Here is a 23682-nt window from a genome sequence, read left to right as displayed (position 1 = left end):
CCATTGGGTCATTCAAAGTCACTTAATTGTGGTAAAGATAACACTTTATAACATGTAGAATATAGTTAGTTTTTTTAGATACACAAATGTTGGCAAGCAGGAACATTATATGAAGGAACAACATCTCTCACAGTGTCATTTTTTTTTCTAGTGGCTGCAGAAATGAACAGCTGGTTTTCACTTCCTTGGATTTAAGCAGAAATAAAGAATGCTGAGAATTTTTTTGTTGTGCCTCAACATGAAATGTGCATGTAGTTTAACAAAGCTGAGGGCATTTATTCTCTCCAAAACTGTAACTTTGATATATTCCCTCTGACATCTTGTTTTTCTTGCGCTTTTGGTTCATCTTAAAAGGATGCAGGCCGGCTTTAAGATTGTCCCAACGAGGACAGTCTGAGGACACGATATTATTTATTTTTAGTAGGATTGCTTTTATTTTAAATCCATCAACATTCTGAATCCATCTGACAAATTGCAATTTGTTGTCAAACCTTTAAGCTTTTCTCTTGTGAAAAACAAGATTACACTTTCAGCCCCCCATAATCTGTTCGTCAAAATTAAAGTATCTGTTATGCTTTCCCAAATTTGTTCTGCACTCAAGAGATGTGTAAAAACTACACATAACGCCAAAGTAGGTTATTAGCTGTTGTGTTGATTAGATTACTAGTAATGACTTTCAGTCATGAGGGGGTTTAAGTCAGATGCACCGCTACACAAATGAACCAAACATATCACACACACACACACACACACACACACACACACACACACACACACACACACACACACACACACAGAGACTGCTGCTCACAATTCACACAATTACAGTAAGAGATGAAAGCACTAACGTATTGGCATTATCCTCTGCTCCTTCATTCGTTTCTATTCTATTTCTTATTAAATGTTTGCTGAAAGAAAACACTGCAAAGGGATCAGAGGGTATATGAGGCATGTGCTCCGAGAACCAGAGAATAAACTGCAGATTTTGTTTATTCTCTGGTTTTGAGTCATTGAGCCACAGGGCTGATTTGTCTTCACACCAGAGTGACGCTGCCACCTAGAGGCGACTTTACTGGTCTCTTCAATGTGGCGTGAGTCTGTTTCGGATATAGATTTTAAAATAAAGTGTAATATTGTGTCACAGCAACAATGTTTCCCGATATTTTTTATAAATAAAGAGAAAGTCACAAAGGAGACACTGATATTAAATGCAAAAACATCCACAAGATCTGTAAAACAACATGCTGTTCATCCTCTTATGCTCTTTATAGTTTCATTTTGCACATGTTTCGGTGAAAATGGATTCATGGTAACCATTACATCCTAAAATAGCCTATCTGAGCACATAACACTGAGAGATACAAACAGTGTAGCAACCAACTGCCTGTCCCCTGCTGTCAAATCACGCATCATTAACCCTCAACTTATGCCCCACTGCTGTTGACCCTGTCAAGCTGTCTGTTTGGAAGAAAATTAGACAACGGCTGACGTACAAGTCCCATGTAAGTTACTGTATCTGGCTTCAACATTGGTGATCCCAAACAACCAGATGTTTCCGGCAGTACAGCCACATTTGTCCAGTGCTGCTGGGCTTTGAAATCTCATCAAACGTGTGATATTTCTTTTCTAGGTCACTGGTGGGAAAAGTAAAACTGCAAATATATATATTTTTTCGCCCATGAATGATGTCTCTACTCTCTGCTTTCAACTGAAGCCTCTCAAACACTCAACAAATCATGCAGAATTCATACATTATAAAAGAGTATTACGCATGTTGTTTAAATGCATCATCCACAGAGTGCTCAAGATGGTCTGACTCTCTGAAATGTTTAGTTTGTCTCGCTTTAAAGACATTAAAATCTGACTTCTTATTATAAGAAGTCATAATATTCCCTTTTCATGAATGCAACAGAGAGGTTTAATTATCAGCTTTTTCATCTGTCCGTCATCTTTTTGTTCTCCTCAATCAAGTCACGTCGCGGTTTCACGTCATTACTTTCCCTGTACTTCTATTGTTCCACTCTTTCTGCCACCTCTTACTTGTATGTCATTGCAGAGCGCCCAGCCTCGCACTCGGCCAGGGAGAGGCCATACTCTCTCAGGTAGAGCTCCAGGCGGCGTCGCTCCACCAGCCTGTGTGCCGCCTCCAGGATCTGAGAAGCCAGGGCTTCTGACTCGGTCCTCTGGTCCGGAGTCTTGCTGCTCCGGGCTCCAGCTTTGGCCACAATACTCCCTGAGGAGGACGACGCCTTGGGCTTCTTACTGATTCCATAGAGGTCTTCCACTGAGTATTTCCCTCCCTTACCTCCTCCACTACCACCACGGCTGGCAAACATTGTTATGTCGAAACAAGTGCTGCAAAGTGATGAAAAATCGTTTGTCTCTGCTGCTCAGGTTTGTCTGCTACATCTACTTTAAGCAAAAGCTTGCTTCTGAGTTAGAAACAAAACAACAAGGCAGAGCTATTTTGATAAAGATTTGTGAAGATTTGAAACATCCGGCCCGAGGATGTCAGGCATCAAACCGCTGGAAAGAAGAACTTAAAGCACCTGTAAAATATCAAAAGTCTTGATTGCTCCTTTGTGGAGTCTAAATCCAAAATAAGACAAAGCCAGTCCTAACATTTCAGCAGCAACACCCAGTCACAAACAATGACTCCTGCTGATGTGTGGTGTCCCTTTGAGTAAAGATAGATGGGAAAAGCAACCAGCATCTTTCTCTCTTTATCTCCTAAAAGAGGGATTTGTTGAAGCTCCACCAGCTTACATTTGTTCAGATTAAGAGAGCACCCGGATGAATTATTTGTTCTTCTGTGGCAGCCATATAATCTGATACATCAGAGGCTCTGAGAGTTCAGCCCTCTGACATTTTCTTCAAATACTGAGTGTTAATGAATGCTTTTTTTTGGGTACCTCCATGGAGAGCTGATCAGTTCATCTGCAGGGGCAATGTCATCACAACTAACAGTCCCACTGCCTTCCAGCCCCTATTGGCTCAAACAAAAAGAGAGTGGCATCCTCCCAAAGCCTGGCAGTGGCTTCAGGCCAGTGCTGAGTGTTACTGTCGAGGTCTGGGTTAATGTGTAAACCCCCAGCGCCGGGTTTTCACACAAAGCATAAAGCAGCACAGAATGTGGGAACCTTATTCCACTTGAGGGGCAAATAAAATGCCTTACCACTGATGAGCTGTTCATAAAGTAAATATTTGGACATCGTCTGTGCACTTAAATGAAATGAGAATAAAGACAGAAATCCAGTATAAACAGGAAATTGCAGTTTACAAAATGATGCTGCCACTGAAGAGGATTACTCAGCTTTTAAACAGTATGTGTGCAAAGAAATCCTTCTTTTAATCTCTTCAAGCATAGCTGTTAAATCTCAGTACTATAAATACAAAATGTATCTTGCATGAATATAAATAAATCACCCCCACATTTCATTAGGATTTTATATGCACACACACACACACACACACACACACACACACACACACATATATATATATATATATATATATATATATATATATATATATATATATATATATATATATATATATATATATATATTCTTTGTTTCAAAAAGGAAAACAATGAGATGAGTCTGAAGTTAGTGAAAATGCTTGCTCAAGCCTCACACATGTCACACTGTACAGCAGGTTATAGGTTGGATACATAGGATCAACGAACTATCAATGACTTAATGGATGAATGCTAAAGCATCAGTACACAGAAGTCAAGCTTCAAGCTCATTGACTGCCTGAAAATCCATTTATGCATCTGTCTATCTCTTCCTGTTCCTTCATCTTCCAGCCATCATGGCGGCCAGGCGTGACTCCTAAACACGCGCTCCTCCCTGACTTTGCTGCAGTGGCTTTTAGAAGCAGAGATCATCTGGGATTAAGCCGCTATAATCGCTCTTTCGATTGACCACAGGCAGCTGCTGGAGGTCATCCTTGATCTTCAGTATAAATTACCCCCCTGAGTGTTTCCGGGCCACAGAAGCTGCAGTTCCCCGCAGTGGGATTATTGCAGGTGAACTCGAGAAAGAGAAAGATATATGTTTGCATTCTGTTTGAGCAAACCTTGTCTCCACATTGTATAACTGTCAGATATCTGGGTTAGAACGGTTTGTTTTTAGTAAACTGTTGCATAACTGTGCAAATATAGATTTAGTCAGTCTGACACTATAGTAGCTCAGGAATATAGAGCACACAACTGTGATGCAGTCGGTTATTATTTGCCACCTTGTACATGCTGTAGAGTGATGAGAGGGTGGCGAGCTCAATTGTTTGGGAGAGCAGTGGGTTCAGGATCCCATGCTTCAGTGTTACTCACCCTCCAGCACCTTTATACACTGATGCACTGCTGGTGTCAGATTCATTTTACTGTGACTATGAGAGACTCTGGAGCGAGACGGTCCATAACAGTCAACTCACAAAAACACACTCAAGGGACTGCATGAAAATGATTGAACGGGACCTCCAAATTATATGACAAAATACATAGTTTGTCCATTATTTGTCAACAGTTTATGTGTTGTTTTTTTTTCTTTTGCCCCTCCTTGTGACTCAGAGAAAAATTGAATCATCCACCTCATAATTTCTTTAAATAATATAAAAATACAGAATTGGTACAATTTATTTTGGAAGATGGCAACCTTCTAACAAACAACACGCTATCTGAAGAGATTACATGTTATCACTAAAAACCTTCCCCCACCCTCCCAAATAAGTTTAAAAAAAAAGAACAACCCTGTGCAGAACCGCCCCCTCTAATAATTTTCATACAGTCCCTCAGAACGTATGGTGGCTTAAATCCCCCTCTTCTTCTTTTATGATCCTGCAGTGCTTGACTTGGTGCAATTTTTTATTTGAAAGGGAATTGGGAAAATGTTTGGTCATATCCTACAATATAAAATACTACAGTAAATATCCCTCTTTAGAATTGTGAAGCTTTTACACCTCCTTTAAAAGGCAGTTTCTAACAGCTAGCTGTGTAAGACTACAAAACATCATCCTGCAGTCTACTCTGCCTTCACAGCTTTGTTGTTTCTACTCAATGCTCATTGGTCCATGGTGTAGTTCATATATAGCTGGAATAATGGTGGACGTTTAACACATCAATTGCATCCATGCTTCACAAATCATAAACGTGGTGATATTGGTAAAGATCATTATTATCATTATATTAATTATCATTATTATAAGATTTTCTGCAATAATCCAAACTAAAACGGAAATATCCTATATATAGATGGGGAAGCAAACACGACTGTAACTTCCGGGGTTGGCCTCATAACAGGTGATAGCATTTACGTTTTTCTAATGAGTTTCAAACAGATCAGAATGGTCTCACTTCAATAGGGTGGTGTCTTTCTACAAAGCAACGTAGAAACACAGCAATATGTGTGCACATCCTCTTGGACCTCCACCTCGTCAGATCAGGGTCAGTCAAGCGAAGCATGACTTTCCTTTTCTCTCTCTCAGGGTGCCATTTCGTCCCCTTGCCGCTGGGTGGCGACAAAGCAGCGCGGATGAATTATCATGCCACATACATGTCTGGTCGTCGAGTCGAAGTTACCGTGAATAAACCATGGAAAGCTCCAATTCCAATTAATTTTGAGACAGTAGACTACTGCACCCTGTGACGTCACGAGGAGACAGACATTGTCACCGGGTTAAAATGGAGTTGAACGCCCGGCCTCTCAAAACTCACTAATAAAACACATTGATAATCTTTCTCTCTCTCTCTCCCTCTCTCACACTCTCTCACACACACACACACACACACACACACACACACACACACACACACACGTCGCCTTTCTCTCTCTACATGTGTCCTCGTCTGATTTCACTCGACCCAGATGTGTGGCGGCAATGGCGCGGGCTGCACACCGCCTTGTAGTTTCGGGGAGCACACTGTGAACACACTGTGGCAGAGGGAAAACAATCAGCCATCAACACGCCCTGCTTTATGCGTGACACGAGCTCATCGATCCAGACAGCGGTGTCGTCTAATTGACAACTTGGACCGATGTGTGGGATCACAATGTGCTGAGACTATGAATACACTCGTCTCTGCACAGACAGTAGAGGCCGGCTCATATGCATGTTTTTCAAGCTTTCATTAACTTTATATGTCCCACGGTGACCATAATTAAGATGAACGTGAGCAAAAGGAATTGGTATTTTCTCGCGGCATTAGCTGCTGCAGTACCTCTGATGCGCGCTCGAGGGCGCGCAGAGCACAATGAGTAAAGCATGAGGCCTTTTTTTGGGGGATCCATTCTTCTATCCTAATGCTTCTATGCTATATGAATTTCAAGAGAGGTTGTTGGTCATTTTTGCTGCACATGCATATGTGTTAAATTAGAGAGTATGCACATGGTTGGCTGTCGTTACTTTATTCCTGTAATCTGATTACATTCAATACACATTCACTCACTCACACATACACACAGGCGCGTCATACTTTGAAAACCTGCTTAGTATTGCATCCAGATGCTGGTTGAATCATAACCATATGCCCGCTTCCTCAGATTTCTAAGTGGACTCTGCACATGGCGGAACAAAGGTGACACAAACGTTTCTGACCGCCCTGCAGACTGTCACGCCGCGGGCCCGGAGAACACGGTTTGTTCATGGGGTCAGTAATGAACGTGCGTGGCCATGTTTTTACAGTATAATCAAAAGTTGTGATGAACTGTCATTTATCCCAACCATGCTGAAGCAGCAGGTTTTGGTTTTTAGGAGGCCCCGGGGGAACAGAAGGGGGGCGCTTTAATCTCCTGGCCTGATGTGTGGGGAGCTGCATTCACGCAACCCCCCCAAGTGACTGAAGCAGGTTCAGACTTTACATGGAGAAGTAAAATCTATTCTGCAGTGCAGTAACTCACATTTGTATGACTGTTTACATGAATATTCAATGCTTACCACTCATTTGCTTTGTAAACATCCATGAGAATAGCTCATTTAGGCGATCGGTTACCAAACAATATAATTTAAATGTAGAAGAAGAGGGGGAACATCCAGTGAAGGTAAACAGCTACAACCACAATACAAATAGAAAGACCGGCCTTCACTGTAATCATGAAAAACAGAACAAAAACAGACAAAACTGGCATGAAAAAAACGCCTTAAATGTTTAAAACTGATGGTATTTGGTAGTTTCTCCAAATCCTGCAAATTATTTAGACTTTGTGGGAAGAAAAGGCTGCGTTTGTGATTTTTAGTGGATACTGATGCAGATTTCTGCTGGTGGGGTTCAGAGCTGAGAAGTTGGGTTGAGTTCGGACATGAAGGTGAGGCCTGGGTGAGGGTTTAAGCACAACTCCAAAGAGTAAACTCATTCATCTGACTTCACGAAGCAGAGTTCACAAAGGACGTCAATCACTGATCAGAAACATCTTTAACATGAGATGCTTGCTGTTTCTGAATCCTCACTTCACGCACACACGCACAATCCTCCTTGTCACTCGACACTTCACTACCTCTGGCTTGTAGAGCAATTTGATAGTCTTCCCCGTACTTTTAATTCCCTCCCACCCGCCCCCCCTAGCATAGTGGTTCTTGACGCATGTGGGTTGAGTTTCAGAAGACCGGGTGATTCACACAGAGAGGATAAGAAGCAGGGAAGGTCACACTCCTTTCATTTCCTCACAGAAGGCAACGGGCACATCTTAGCGAAGTGGAAAACAAAAGGACGCCACAGGGGAGACGGATGGCTGCTGTGTGTGTATTGAAAGCTGAGACAGGAACCGGCAAACACCTTTGGAGAGGCCAGTCGCTCGTCCTGAAGGTGTTCATATTTGCATTTTTCATCCCACTAACACCTTCATCTGTTCCTTGAAGTCTGGTGGAGAAGAAGTAATATACAAGCTTCATGCGTTATGGCCACTTTGGCGTTGTACTATGTATAGGAAAACTATTTGGTTTTATGAAAAATCAATTTTTACAAGCAGACAGATGCACAATGGAGCAGACATGGATCTATAACTGAGGAACTTGCAGACAAGTCAAATAAATTGAGATCACACTAAAATAAATTCATCTGGAGGTGACAGCCTGGAAGCAGATAATAGAACAACTCTGCCACAACAAATAATAACAATAATAAAACTGAGGGGACAGCAGGGGCCTGTAATCTAAAAGTTTACATTGATTAACTGGATTAAGGGCATGATGAAAAGTACAATACTAATTCCACATCAAACGGCGCTGCAGCATGAAAGTATAATTAAATTCTTACAACCTTTATTTGACCAGGTGGGTCAGCGAAGAACACATTCTTATTTACAGCGATGGCCTGGCAGAAGCGCCAGCAAAGTCAACAGAAATGCTGTAGAACAGCGGGGAGGGACAACTTTCCCAGTGATCAATTTTAATACAAAACAGAGTGGAGGCGCTCAGCCGCGCAATGTGCCTCCCATCTTTCACCACAATCACGCTGCGTACACAGGTGAAAAAATAATCTTAGCTGGCTGCTCGCAGGATTTGCTCAGAAATATTGAGCCATTTCAATCAAAATTGTCTGCAAGTCATCTCGGGGAGGAAATCTGGCACCAGAAGCAGAGAGAAAGAGGAATGACAATCTCAAAAGTAACTTTCCATCTCCGGGCTTCTGCTGTTTTGGAAAATCAAAGCAATGCTGCATCCAAAAAAGGAGAAGGGTGGAAAGTTAGTCAGTTTTTTTTTCTCGCCAAAAGGGATCTTGTTTGACATGTTAAAGGGCACTTACACCATTTTTACGATTCAAAGTTGTTCTATTATCTGGAAACAAACTAGTGTGGACCGGATCTGTAGCGTGGCACAATAATCATTTAAATATGGGGATGATGGCGCACAACCTCAGTGATAGGGCTGCACTCGTTTGTGAAAAATAAACACTTGTGTAAAGAATGGAAACCTCTGCACACCTGGCCTGTTCGCTGAAAGTTACATACATATTTACGACACCTCCCCTTTCAAGTACCAACATCAGACATGTTGGAGGGACGGGGTTTTCGGCCTTGACCCTGATGTCAACATGAGGTCATCAGGGTTTGTTTTTTAAAAATCTCAGATTGGGCTTAAAATGCTTTGAGCAGAAAGCCAGCATTTCAGGTGTGGGGTTTGAAATAAGTCTGCGTTTGGGAAGATATTGAGTTGCTATATTGTGATGTTTGAAGCTTGATCCCCAACGCTGTGTTCTTGCAACAGTAAACCGCTGGGGGACACCATGAACAATACACATCTGATGCAGGATCACTTGTCTGTGCCGTTCACTGCCACAGACACGGTGAAACCATTTCTTGTCCTTCCTCTCCCTCCCTGGCCCCCTTGCTTGCAAACACAAATGTACCTGTCCCACTGGTTAACCCCCACCCAGCACTACCATCCACCCACCTATCCGCACACACTCCACACTTGAATGCACACAGGAATGCAAGGGGAATGACACAATCCGCTAAATGCTAAAACCTGGGCGGCCCGGTCGGCTCTCCGCTCAACAGCAGCCCTAATGAATGGCCATTCAGAGACGCAGACAAAGCCGAGGCTAGATTTCTACTATACGGTTGGGTCAAGGGTCACGCAAAGCACTGACAGAAGTAGAAACCAGAGATGAATGCCTGTCCCTCTCTTTCAAACAATGAATCACTCCGACACAGAGATTCATACACATCATAACACACTGTGTGGGGTTGGGAGTAGAAAAAAATGCAAGAAAAGTTATTCATCGTTATTTATCTCGACTACATGGAAGCTCCACTGGCGCAGGTCTGTACTTTGTGGGCCACAAGAGAGCAGTAGAACAAGAAGAATGAGTCAGTAACAGAGAGATAATCAAAGAACATTAATCAATGAACCTAAACACTTCCTGAAGCCCCGACAGCTTCGCCTGGTTATGGTAGCTTTGGAGATAGGAGCAGAGAGAGAGGGAGAGAGGGAGAGAGAGAGAGAGAGAGAGAGAGAGAGAGAGAGAGAGAGAGAGAGAAAGATTCTGTGTGAGAGTTTAGTTTAAGCTTATGCTGCGCTCTAAGCTGCTCTCAGCCCGAGGCACAGGAGAAGAAAAGAACATCTCTTCATGATTAAAAGGGCTGAGGACCAGGAAGAGGAACATAGGAGAGGACAAGCTTCCAGCCCTCGAGGGGTAAAGGCTCTCCGGAGAGACAGAAGGCAAGGAGGAAAGGCAACAGTGGGAAATGTAGGGGGAGTGAGATTCAATTCTCGCTCGCAGTCTCCTGTTTCTCTCTCATTAATAAAAATGAAGCGACGGAATAGATGAGAGGCATGTTTGCAACAAGAGGCACAAAGGAGACATAAAAACACACCCCATTAGACATTTTACTTGCACATTTCCGCTATGAGCGTGGCCAGGGCAAATGAGGCATTATCTAACCAAAGATAAAAATTATGTGGATTTTCACTTTCGGGTCAGAGAGGATCTTCATTTGACGTCCGTGCAATGACGTCCACATATATTTGGTGCTGTCGTCACACTCCAGTTGAGGTGATAATAGCTTTGATGATTATCTCCAGAGGCCAGCGAACACGTTAATAAGCAGAAAAATGAGTCCTTGATAGTAAACACTGGTGTGTATCTTTATTATGAATACTGAATACAGATTAGCCTACACACAGGACAGTAATCAAAACATACTTTATCTATTCATTAACTCAAAGTTGATTTTATTGAGATCTTCAATATGAAGACCACATTGCTCATCATCCTTAAAGGAATCTCTCAGACTGCTGCGTGACAATACCAGTATTTTTCATTATGGGCCAATAACATAAATGTATGCTGATTAACAGGTAAGTGGATGATTTTGTGGTGTCGCTAATGTTTCAACTACACTTTTTCAAGTGTAACTCAGAGTGTGGCCATTACTACCACCCAAGATTGGCGTTAATCAATCCGACTTCAATTCATGTTAATCATGAAATTTAAATGGATTTTGAATGTGTGTAAATTGCACTTTAAGCTTGTTGAAACCCAGTATAATTATCACACATGATATAACTGCCATGTTTGAGTCCAAGGAAGTGCTCACTGGCACTAAGGTAAAAACCATTTAGAAAAAGCAATCATACCATTTTGTATTCAACATAGTTATTTGAGTACGTTTCTGCAGCTGTTTAAACTGAATTTGTCCTGATTCACTACAGAAAAATAATGTACGACTTCCCAAAATGACTGGTATCATCCTTTGAGAGATCTTTGAGCAATACCTTGACATTTTGAACTCCAGCCTGTTATTCCTCTTCAAGCACTTGCACTAATGGGATGGGGCTGCTGTGCTAATCAAACAGCAGCTCAACAGTATTGGTAGCACTCCAATCAGAAACCACTGGCGACAGGCTAGCATGTTAGCTTAGCTGGTAGACGTACATTGTCTTGAAAGCAAAATCTGAAGAATTTCAAGGAGACTCATTTTGTATAGCTTTGAGGCAAAGGCAGAAACAATTTGCCGACTACACCACCAGCAAGAAGGAACATAATACACTCTTCAAAATGTCAAAGTAACCCTTTAAGGTACATTTTAATGAGACAAGAATCACTCGAGATTTCTGCTTTTATAAAATTGGCATTTAAGTCCACAAAGACGACTGAATGGCACTGGAAGATGGAGAATACAGAATAAGATAATTAAAAATGCATTGTTATATCAAGAAAAACAAGTTAGAGGCCAGATAGCTTCCTTGGGAAATTTCTACAAAGAAAACCAATTCTACAGTGTTCTCTGGTCTCTGAGTCCACTTGGTCCTTGTGCAGTCAGACTTCAGAATATAATGAAACTGAGCTACCACCAGAAATAACCAACACATTGAGTTACTGAAGATCACAATTCACTCTGAAATGACAAAAGTGCTGATATGTCTCTGTGTCTCTCTTCTCACACGCTGTGGAGCCGATGAAGAAAGAGACTGAAGTAGATGAAAGAAGTTTGATTAGGGCGAACGAGTATAGCGCTCTTCAAAGTTTGCATTACACATCACACCTGAGTAGAGAGGAGGTAATGTTGAAATCAAACAGTAACAAAGACGTCAAATCAACTGTTAAAATGTCCCGTCTCGATGTGAAAACATGTCTGTGCAGTAATGTAATCCAGATGATTCGATGCAAGACACCCAGGTGAAAGCAGTCGTCATTCATAATTACAACAATATGAAAAGTGAAATCCTCGGCTTGTCACTGGCATTTCTTTTTGTCTCCTTCGGTGAAGTGACAACAAACCAGTCCGCTGCGAGTTTCCAACATGACATGGTACAACAGAAACTTTGTAAATTCTGATCAGTCTCTCCTCTTGGTTTAGCACATTTACTGGGTCCGTATTTCAGGTAGATACAAAAACACTGACCACAAACTATAAAAAATGAGGCAGAGTCAAGTCTGCACAACAGCAACTTTGTCCCGTGGTCACTGTGGTCGTCCAGGACACGACTTTTTCTGATGGGAAAGCCATCCTTAAGTCGTTCATTTTTTGAGTTATTTTTTGGTCATAGGTAAATTCTGCTGATTTCCCTTGAAGTCCGTGTTCAAAGCGGGTCCCAGGAGAGCATCCAGAGTGCTCTAAGTACAGGACTGCACTGGTGTGCTGGCATTCACGTCCAGGTTACAAAACGGGGTGAGCTAGAAGGTCACAGTCGCAGTGCTCTTGTTCCGAAAGGCCATTGTCTGGATGCTGGAAAGGATTTTCCTCTGGTGACCAGCCAAAGTCACTCCCATGTGCAGCAGGTCCCTGAACACAGACGAGAAAAATCACTAATTAAACAGGAGGAAAAGAAATGAGAAAATATATAATTGGATGGGCATAAAAGTAATATTTTAGTTTACACGTTCGTGCCCTCTGGGCTTCCACAGTCTTGAATTTAAATAAGAAAATGCACCTCAGGAGATTGTGATGATAGCTTTTCAAGAAATTATTTAGCCTGTTTGCAACTGTAACTACTAAAAGCTACGAGGTGAGCTCCCAGACCTTTTGCTGAAAGTTTACATAAGAAAAGTGGAACTGACTGTGTGGAGATCTGGGCCAGCTGGTCCACCGAGTTGAAGCCGGCCTGCAAGAAGCTGTCTTCGTAGCGCTCCATCTTGATGGCCCGGAGCCATTCTCCCACTGAAGCACACGACGAGAGGTCTAAAGGTGCACGCTGGTCCAGCAGGGGGTAAGACGGCCTACGGCACAGAGTGGAGAGACAATGGACAAACTTACTCACACGATCATCAAAATAACACTGAGGAGCTTATAAACATCCAGTGGCAACATTGCAGTCGTCAAGAAAAGGTGTAATCTGAGGCTGAGTGACTGACAGGGCCAGACAATGGGATTTGTCAGGGGTGGAGTGTCGTCTCCTGTATGCGACCAGCTGACAAGCAGAATGTGGAAGAAGGGAAATGGGCACAGCAAGTGGCTGACAGGTCCCAGCAGGACATTAAAGTGGTACATAAGATTGGGCAGTGGGAGGGTAACGCGTGTCCTGTGACTATTTCAATTTCTGAATGGACACTAAAGACTGGGACATCATGAAGTGACTGGCATGCTTCCTTTTCTCTGTTCTTTCTCAAGCTGTAAATTTGCTGCCACTGTGACCTTTTCAAGAAGGTTTTCTGTCAATCACCAAGAAACCGCTGCACTCACCCTGCTCCCTCTTGAGCCACTATTTTCAGCGATGCGGGGTTGCGGATGAGCTTATCGAGAGCACTGACGAGGTCCGAGAACCGAGGGCGCGCCGAGCGGTCCTTCTGCCAGCAGTCCAGCATCAGCTGGTGTAGATGGGTCGGGCAGTCAGGGGGTGGTGGCAGCCGGTAGTCCTGCTCTATAGCATTGATAACCTGACAGGAAGAAAAATATTCACTCTTTAAACCAATGTATTCACTTTTCATTTAAATAAACAGTGAGCTGTGAACAGGTTGAAACAATAAACAACACAAGAAGAAAAAATGAAGAAATCTTTAACTTAAATGTGCCCTTTATGACAGTGTTGCTCGGCAATCTTATGGTTAAGCTGCTATCCAAACACTTTATTTATTACCTGAAAAGTTCATACTGTTGCTTTTTTCAAAATGCAAATGTAAAATGTTGTTTCCAAAAGCTCAACTCTGTGCCTCACAAAACCAAATAATTGTCAAGAATGGCCTTAAACTTACATCCTGGTTGCTCATGTCCCAATACGGTCTCTCTCCAAAAGACATGACCTCCCACATGACGATGCCATAGCTCCAAACATCTGAGGCTGAAGTAAACTTTCTGAAGGCTATTGCCTCTGGTGCTGTCCAGCGTATTGGGATCTTACCTCCCTGCACAGAAAAGAAAACAGTCAGCACTGAAAAACCTCAGATAAATGTTCAGACAGGGCTCTGACAAGGACAGAATATATATATATATATATATATATATATATATATATATATATATATATATATATATATATATATATATACATATATACATACACACACACACACACACACACACACACACACACACACACACATATATATGTATGTATATATACATACATACATACATACATACATATAAATATATACACACACACATATATAATATTTTGTTCAGCATCATCTGAATAGTGTCATCTCACCAAGGAGCTGGTATAAGTCGGGTCAGAGGAGTTCTCCTGCAGGAAACGCGACAAGCCGAAGTCGGACACCTTGCACACAAGGTTGCTGTTGATCAGGATGTTTCGGGCAGCCAGGTCTCGGTGGACGTAGCTCATCTCCGCCAGGTACTTCATGCCAGAGGCGATGCCGCGCAGCATCCCCACCAGCTGGATGGGAGTGAACTGGCTGTCGTTCAGCTGCGGAGGACAGGAACAGTTCAATTGGAGAACGACTGTAGCGGCGGTGTGTTTCAGTACTTTGTGCGTCACACTCACCCGAAGAAACGAGTCCAGAGCTCCGTTCTCCATAAACTCTGTGAGAATCATAACTGGACAGCTGGCTGTGATGATGCCCTCCAGGTGGATGATGTTGGGGTGCTGGAACTGACCCATGATGGACGCTTCAGAAAGGAAGTCCCGCCTCTGCTTGTCAGTGTAGCCTCCCTTTAGTGTTTTAATGGCTACGTAGTTTTCTTTTTTCCCTGGGACCTTAAGCCGCCCACGACACACCTCCCCAAACTCTCCTGCAGCACAAAGACACACAATCACACATGTCTTGTTTAACTGGTGTTAACCACATTAGGAAGAAGACAGTTGTTTTCTGCAAACCTACAGCTCGCCTGAAGCTAGTGGTGCACTTTAGTTTGAATAAGGGCTGAAAACATATTAATCAGTTTATTGCTTTATTTACACGCCAATAATGAATTTGGTTTGATAAAGAATACAAAAACAATTGTTTTAAATGTCACAGAATCCATTTAGCTCAGTAAATTAAATATATTCCCAATGATGTCATGTTGAAAGATGAAAATCAGTTTGAAGCTTAAAAAAACAAAACTGTCTGTGAGTCCACAGAGAGAAAGAGAGAGTCTGATTGTGAATAATGGGAAAAGCATAGAGCTGGGGCTTACCAGCACCGATAACCTCCTCGATCTTGACAAAGGAAACATCAATTTCCTTCGCAAATTCTCGCACGGCCTCATTAGGGTCCTCATAGGTGAAGGGGTCGATATAAACCTTGACCCCTGCAAAATTAAAACAAACACAGTCGTGGGAAAGGAAAAGAAGAAATTACTATGAGCAGCAATGATCCCGGTCACATTAAAAGAAAACTTTGAGATGCATGTCACGTTTTGTGTGCACGTCCTTCATCCGTTACCTTGGCCAACAAGGTACTGGCTGTTTTTGTCGCTCAGCTCTGGATCCTTTACCCGGCTGTGTCTCCTGCAGGTAGAAAGAGATCGGGATAAATAAAATAAAGATTAGGGGTGGCAGCGCAGTTATCTGAAGAATAAGAATTTGACATTCTTTTGGCAAGCATTCTTAGTGCTTTATCAGCCCAATGTTATGCAAATCCCAGGTCTAAAAAAGAAAAAATGAGCCAGAGAATATTCACACATTGTATGACTATTTTTATTTTATGAAAAAAAATCCTGGATGATAGCAAGCATTGCAAAATATAATTTTTTTTTAATCCCCTTAGGAAATATTATTCTATCTTGGACCCATTCACTGAGCGGTTAGAGGTAAGATCAGCTACAGACCAAAACACTGTCGTCCTTTTGTTATTTTTTTTAACACAAAATCTTGTTAAAAAAACAAACAATCCTCAGCCATTTCAAACGCACAACACTCGATGCCTTGTGGTAACGGTGTACAAAACCGTTGCGGTTCTGCTCTTTGATACAAGCAGCTCCATTATAACTCTGCTGGCGCAAACTCATCCCTGCAAGACTGTAACAGCCCTGTAGCTACTGAATCCCTGCCTTCCTCCACTTCTATCCTGCTCCCACCTCATAAGCCTAAAATAGCAATAATGTGCACCACCCTCAGTTAGTGGCAGATCTGGGCCTCAGCCACTGGTTTGTGTGTGTAAGTGTGTACGTGTATGTGTGTGTCTGTGTGTCACAAGGTCATAGCTATTGTTCTCCTGCCCTGTGGAAACAGGGTTGGGACGCCTGCATCCTGTCTCTCCCTGCCCTCTACCTCTACCGTCATCTCGCTCACGCTCACACACACACACACACACACACACACACACACACACACACACACACACACACACACTTTCTCCCTCTGATGGAATCCAACACTATTTACTCAAACAATGAACCTAAGAAAAATGTTCTAATGAGCACGATAACTTTTGGCAGTGTAAGCAAAAGACATCATAAGCATTGCTTTGTGTCTGAACTGCCTCACACAGAAAATGGTGTGTGTAACAGAGTGCAAATCCACTGTTGATGAGATATGATTTATATAAATAAAAGAACAAAGTGGTTCAAAACTGTAAAATTGGGGTCACGGCTGTTATTGGTTTTCGATTTCCCCCAATGCCCTGTTTCCTGTTATTCTGTCAGCTTTTTTTCCTTCAACATCTCGTTCTCTGCTTCTACACCTTTTCCCTCGTTCTCACCGTATGCAGTAGGCGGCCACTAAGACGAAAGTGACAAGCAGCAGCATCCCCATAGCGATAAGGATGCCAGGTACTAAGAACTGGGCGGCAGAGTCGAGACCTGAGAGAGGGGACCGAACGACAGAGAGTTAGAGTAATGTAATGACAGAGATAATGGCAAGAGCTATTATTTTCACGGGGGTAAAAGCAAAAAACAAGTATGAGAAGAAAAGAAAGAACATGACGGGAATTTAGAATATTAAAGAGGCTCAATACAAGGACACCAACTGAATACAAGGACACAGACAGTACATTCATTCAACAAAAAAATTGCTCAGGGACTGAAAAGAATCTGAAAAACCTTCCCGATGGAAATGAAAAAAAAAATGTGTGAAAGAATAATGTGTGTGAAACTCCCTCTTCAAGAGCAAACTTACCGTCAGGCAGCGTGTGGAACATGGCCGCAGGACTGAAGCTGCCATAACCGGCCATGGTGCGCGCTCGAACCTGCACCTCATACTGAGTGGCCCTGCGGAGGTCTGACAGCACGGCCTGGTTTCTGTTACTCTCCGTGTAGTGGCACTGATCCTCGCTGCGTCGCTCCTACCGCATGAAAACAGAGTTAGTCGGACTGGAAGTGAGTGTAAAATAGGAATATGAGAGGAAACAACAAAGAAAATGTGCTAAAAAATCCATCATTGTTAATATGAACTTCAGTAAAATTAACTCAATCCATTTACAACACATGCAAACACATTACAACACAAACTTAATTGGAAGCGTGTTAACTAATTACGTTACTATGGTCGAAGGGAACATAAGTTTAGAGATTTATATTGTTCACACAAAGGCGTCTTATGTCTCATTAGGTCTGATGGTGCCTGTGAGTCAGGTTTGTTTTGTGTGTTGTTGTCAGAGACACCTCACCATAATACACACCTATGTGTACTGTATACTGCCTCCACAGTTATCACATGCAACACTGAAACAAAATCTGGTGCTGCCTTCACAAGATGAACGGCGCAGCAACCGGATACAAGTCTTTTTAAATGGAAGCCGCTCTCCAACGAAGCAGTAAAGCGTCAACCAATAATATGTTTGTCTCACACTGTTCCTTTCTATATAAAATAAATGCCATTAGCCAGTTCCCAGTGCGGTTAAACGACATAACTACGTCAATGAGGGCCTCAATGGGGCCCTTGCCGTCAATGAAGTTGGCCATGCTCGCCGTTTTGTTGCATTTGTTGCTCAAAGTGTGAACATAGCTTAATTCACAGAAATCAGATGATCAAGTCTTACGCTGCTGTACTGCAATGTAAAATTTCTTACTCTCAAATATCAGAGTTATTGGTTTGACAATATAGACAATCTGGATTTCAGTTCACTTTGAGTAAAATCACATTAGCCACTGTGCTACCCTGTTAAAAAGGTTTTGCAAAGCATTGTGAGTTTTTTAATCCTGAGCTGAAAATTAAACAATGAAACCTGAAAAGTATGTGACCTTTACGCCAGACACCTAAGAGATGTCTTCAGGGAGCTCTCACCTTCTCACAGTAGCGGAGCTGATACTGCAGGATGGTGTAGTGTGGCTGAGCTGGAACTGACCAGTGCAGTGTCAGACTGCTCTCTGTGGAGTCACTCTTCCGAATCACAGACACCAGCGAGGGCACTGCACAGATGGCGCAAGAATTAGAAATAACACATGAAATTCTGACTATTTATTAAATTCTACCTCCTCCACTCTTCCCCTCGTCCTCTCTTACCATCATGGCTCGTGGTGATGTTGACATTTTCACTGGCAGGGTCTTTGCCGCTAACCTGCGACACCCCGTTGAGAGTCTGGATTGTGAAAGCGTAGGTGGTCTGAGGCAGCAGGCCCCACACCTCCACCCTGCGCCCGGGCAGGCCGTGCTGCGCGGGCCGGTAGCTGACGCTGTCTCCGCAGGAGAGGCAAGGCCCCTTGGGTGACCTGCACACCGAGCACCCGATGGCGTAGCTCAGGTCCGTTCGGCCGCCGCTGTCCAGTGGTTCGTTCCACGCCATGCTGAGCGTGGTGTCGTTGATCTGGGTGACGACGCTGCGCGGAGCCGAGGGAGGTCCTACAGGCGCAAAAACAAACAAAGTTAAACTGATTTGGATTTATTTATATTGTGAATACTGTAAATCAACAGATTTGTCTTTCCAGATCCTGACGAGACACTTGACACAAATTGACATGTTCATACTTTCTGTACTGATTAGACAAACAAGACGCAACATGTTCATTAGTGAGTTTTGAATGTGCAGGTAAGTGGATTTGTTTTGTTGGTTTGGATGTTTCCCCGTTTTCCTTCTTCATCCTAAGCTAAGCTAACTGTCTGCTGGCTGTAGCTCCACCACACAGACATTGGAGAGTAGAAATGACCTGAAGTAATCAATTATGCAACTCTCCCAAAATGTCAATCTAATTCTTTAAATGTACTTTTTCCTGATCTAAACCCAGTCTTTTCTACTAAATACCCTCAGAAGTCATCCAACAAATATTTGTCACATTATTCGGTCAAAAATGACATTACATTTTAATATACAGGCATCTATTAGCGCTGACGCATTATGATGTATAAAATGTCTCTATCAAATCAAATCTTAATCTCTCTGTGTCATTTTACTGCTGCTTTACCTTTCCATGACCCACACAGACCATTTGTTTATATTTTTTCCCGTCTGCGCTGAAGACATTTTATTCCGTCTGCACATGCAGTCACGAAGCAGAACAATGTTCCTGCAGTGCCTTTGCGTCACAGCAGCATATGTGTTGCAGAATTTAACTGGTGCAATTACGTTTGTCTAAAACTGGATGATAATCATCACCGTCTGAAAATTGTAAGAAGATAGCTATTGCCTCAAGCCAAGCGTAACTAAACAGTAATACCACTGTGGATGAGTTTCTGTTCCTGCCAAGGAGAGAGAGCTTTGTCACTGAGCCTGCAGCTAACTTAAGTGCTAATAGTGTTCTCACTGGAAACCCAAGTGGGGCAGCATCATAGACGATCTTGGGTGTGAATGAATTCTGAATTTAACATTTGGGAATGGGGATTTTTTTTTTAGAGGTGATACATTTCATGACTAAACAATCAGATTTCAAATTATTAAAATCACCAAGGCTGGCACAGAAATGCAAAACACTTATTTTCAGGGGAAAAGGTCCGTGCGATTTACAGTTGGCACGTCTAGTTTGCAATTTTGCATACAAATTGAAAATATAAGTGATATGCAGAATTGCACAGGCAATGCAGTACAATAACAGAATAAATAATAGGAATGGCCTAATTAAGTGATTAATAATTAAGATAAAGTATTTGTAATTAAAGTTATCAGTAAGAATAAAATTGGATGTAAATTCTAGTTGGCATTGATATCACACCTGCAGAGAACTGCAACTGCCAACATCCCCACTGTGTTTCACATCCTCTTTATGGCCATTTCCAAAAGAGTGCACCTAATTACAAAGCCCCCTCCCCCCCCGAATTCACACATCCAAGATGTGGCTGAATTAAAATTCCTGAATCTGCATGGAGGTGTCACTTAAGACCATCAATGCTTACTCCACTTTAGAGAGGACGCCCTGCCCCCTACCACCTGACACAAAAGACATGCATCTCAAAGCCCAGCTGCGGGACAAAAGACATAAAGAGAGATTAGAGGAGTTTGGCTAAATAACACCAAGGGGAAAGAGAAACAGAAGCTGAAATGTACGAAAAAAAGACAAAGTAAAGAGAAGAGCAGGACAAAGTAGAGAAGAGAAAAAAGTAATTAGTGGGTGCTTGTGTTGCTTAGCACCTCCACATTAGCACGTATACTCGTGCCTAAGTACGGTTTCCTCTATACTCACTAGTGCACGGGGAGTTGGAAGAGTCAGACTTTGCGCGTAAGTATCCAGCGCGACACGCACACTCTGACGCTCCAGCGGTGGCGGCGTGGCTGAATCCTGGACAGCCTGTGCACTCTCCCTCTGAGGCCGGCTTGAACTGACCAACGGGACAAGCTGGGGAGGACAAAGGAGGGCAAATTATCATGACTTTTGATTCAGGACATGACCTGCACGACATTGCACCAAATCTTCACACCCACTGCGTCCCAGACAGACCTAGGTCAAACTCAATTTGCACAACACATTGCCGTTTGTTTTTCAGCGTTTGGGTGCCAGATGGTTGCAGATTGACAGGCAGAACCATGTGACAAGGGCAATAAACTGAGGACAAACGCCGTAATGAAGCTGATTGTAATTGTCAATTTAAAACCTGTCTGACATTGACATGCTGCTTATTATTGACTCTACCTGACCATATCAGAATAACGACACCAAACATGTGGCTTCAGTTATTGAGAATCAAAAACAGCAGTGTGGCATTCAGGGTGTAAAGAAACTGGTCTAAACTAGTGCTGAAAGGATTAGTTGATCAATCAGTCTGCCTGGTTTAAGTTTCTCAAATGTAAGGATTTACTGCAATTCTCTGATTTATAGCACTGTAAATATATCACTATCCAGCAATTTATAGACTATTAGTTGCAGTCCCACTCCCTGTGAACTCCTCCTCTCGGCTTCACATGAACCCTTCTCTCACACGTGAGTGCGTAACGATCACCAAAACCTACAATAACTACAATAAGTGTTCTGTGTGGCGGTAAAAATGCTGCGTGAAAGGAACAAAGCAATAAAAACGTTGATACCGAGTGGAGCATTGTTAAAGGGTCAACACACTCACACAGATTCTTTCCGACTGACATTTTGCCGGCGAGAGTTTCCCAAATGAGAAAACTGGATTGGTCGGTGGTGTTGATGCATGCCTCACCTGCTAAAGGTTGAAAATAAATACTTTATAAGTCAAATGCAAGCGACTGTCACAAGACGGGATGATCAAACTAACCCGGGGGCGTCTGAGCTTTTACGTCATAGAAGATAACATAATTGCTAACTTCTAATCTACTTGGGAATATTCAGAGCTTCCTCTTCTACCCTTTTGTGTTATATAACATTGGTAAAGCTACAGTATACCAGCACAAGTCCTCCCATGTATCAGTATTTATAGCCTGCTCGAGCTTTACTTCAAAGACGTGTTTAAATATTCTAATCAAGTTCCTCTATAACACTCACTTGACAGCATTCAGAAGTATTATGTTAAATACTTCTGTTTGACCCAGAAAATATATGTTTTGTCTTTGATGGATTACAGTAAAAGTAATTTAATGTTAAACGCAGAGATACATTTTATTTCCAGTGAGCGGCCTGTGAAGCAAATTAATAGTTCAATCTTGCTGTAAAGGCAATTTCCCTTTATGGTCTTATGAGCGTTTTCTCCTCATGGCTCTCTTAAGTGACAGGATGCTGGAAATGCCATCGCCACTTCACTGAAAGCAAAATGTCGGAAATTATGTTTTTTGTTATGAAAAATCATTATACCTCCCGGAGAGATCAAACTGGATCCGACCTTCAACAATAAAATTCAATTCCTTGAGAAAATATAGCATTTCTTTCTCATGTCTCTGTGGGTTCGGTGCTCAACATTTATCTGTGTTGGTGTGATGCAATGTGCGAGTGTGTGCGTGCGCGTGCTCATGCACGAGGCTTGTTAATTGGACTCATTAGACAGAGCTGCTGCACAGCTCCTGAGAGAATCATTCTGCTTCTTCCTTCTTTTTTTGGCCTGCTTTGCTTTGATGTTCTCAAAGTGATATGATCTTTACCCCGAGCAGCTCCCCTCACCCCCCCCCCACACACACCCTCCTGCGCTCTCGATCTCGCTCCCCTCACCTCTCCACTCCCCGTGTGCTCCCTCTAACTTCGCTGAACAATGAGTTGTCGCAGCAGCAAGCCTTTGACCCTGCTCTTCCTGTCTGAGATAAGTGCTGCTCCACCTGACCTCTCTCTGTCCTCTCCGTGTTATAGCCGCTCCCCTGCCTCATTAACTTTCTCCGCCTCCCATTTCTCTGCTTCAGCGTTTCGATTCTGAGTGACCCTTCACCCCACTCCTGACCCCCTCATCTTACCATTGTTTTCTTGTTTAGCCTGCCTGCTCAGTTGCCTGGGCAGCTGTAGGCCATAAACACACTTGTATATATGGCTTAACCTTGCCTCCTTCTCACCTGTGCATATAGTGTTTCCTTCAGCGCTCTCAAATCCTGGTAAGCAGGCGCAGGAGGTCGTCGGCTGGCCCACCCACTGGCCGTCCTCCCCGCAGAAGAGCTTTGGCGACCGAGATCGAGGCCCCTGCTGAGCGGCGTGCTCCACACACACACCCTGCGCCTCTTGCACCAGAGTGCGGGGCACTGTCTCGGCGAAAGAGGAAAGAGCACTGACCAGGGGGGGACACTTTTTGAAGAACACCCTGACAGAGAGCAGGGCCATGCTGGCGCCCTGAGCCTGAAAAGCCAAGTAGAAGCCTCTCTTTGATAGCGGGCCGAATCTTAAGGTCTTCACATTGAATTTCCGCTCCCCACCCTTCCTCAGTAGAAAGTCTGCAGCCACTGTGTCGACCTAGAACAGGAAGAAAGAGAAAGGATCTTATGTAATGGCCCGATTCCAACACAGGGCTTAGTTTTAAAAAGGACCAGCTTGGCGGTTTTGCATGTTTTAGCCATTTTAGCCCATTAGCTAGACATCACATATGCTTCACATTATTGAACAAAGCATACCACGGAGATTT

The 23682-nt window shown here is 42.9% G+C and overlaps 1 protein-coding gene across 1 annotated transcript in view; it reads right to left on the bottom strand.

The window, feature by feature from the left end:
• Positions 1-10589: 10589 nt before the first annotated feature.
• The window catches only part of LOC137802182 (ephrin type-B receptor 4a-like), a 34422-nt gene continuing 21329 nt past the window's right edge, over positions 10590-23682 (bottom strand). The window contains exons 4-17 of the mRNA XM_068599825.1: positions 23123-23513; positions 20871-21023; positions 18763-19098; positions 18544-18668; positions 17437-17602; positions 17021-17120; positions 15764-15828; positions 15516-15629; positions 14881-15128; positions 14587-14802; positions 14132-14281; positions 13623-13816; positions 13001-13159; positions 10590-12725 (exon numbers count right to left, since the gene is read on the bottom strand). Coding sequence (XP_068455926.1) covers positions 12617-12725; positions 13001-13159; positions 13623-13816; positions 14132-14281; positions 14587-14802; positions 14881-15128; positions 15516-15629; positions 15764-15828; positions 17021-17120; positions 17437-17602; positions 18544-18668; positions 18763-19098; positions 20871-21023; positions 23123-23513 — 2526 coding nt within the window. The 3' untranslated portion in view covers positions 10590-12616. The remainder of the gene's footprint in view (positions 12726-13000; positions 13160-13622; positions 13817-14131; positions 14282-14586; positions 14803-14880; positions 15129-15515; positions 15630-15763; positions 15829-17020; positions 17121-17436; positions 17603-18543; positions 18669-18762; positions 19099-20870; positions 21024-23122; positions 23514-23682) is intronic.

The sequence above is a fragment of the Clinocottus analis genome, unplaced genomic scaffold, assembly GCF_023055335.1.
Source record: "Clinocottus analis isolate CAN_PGR_092001 unplaced genomic scaffold, fCliAna1.0.p SCAF_5, whole genome shotgun sequence".
In the NCBI taxonomy this organism is placed as follows: domain Eukaryota; kingdom Metazoa; phylum Chordata; class Actinopteri; order Perciformes; family Cottidae; genus Clinocottus; species Clinocottus analis.
This window is presented reverse-complemented; position numbering and strand designations above follow the sequence as displayed.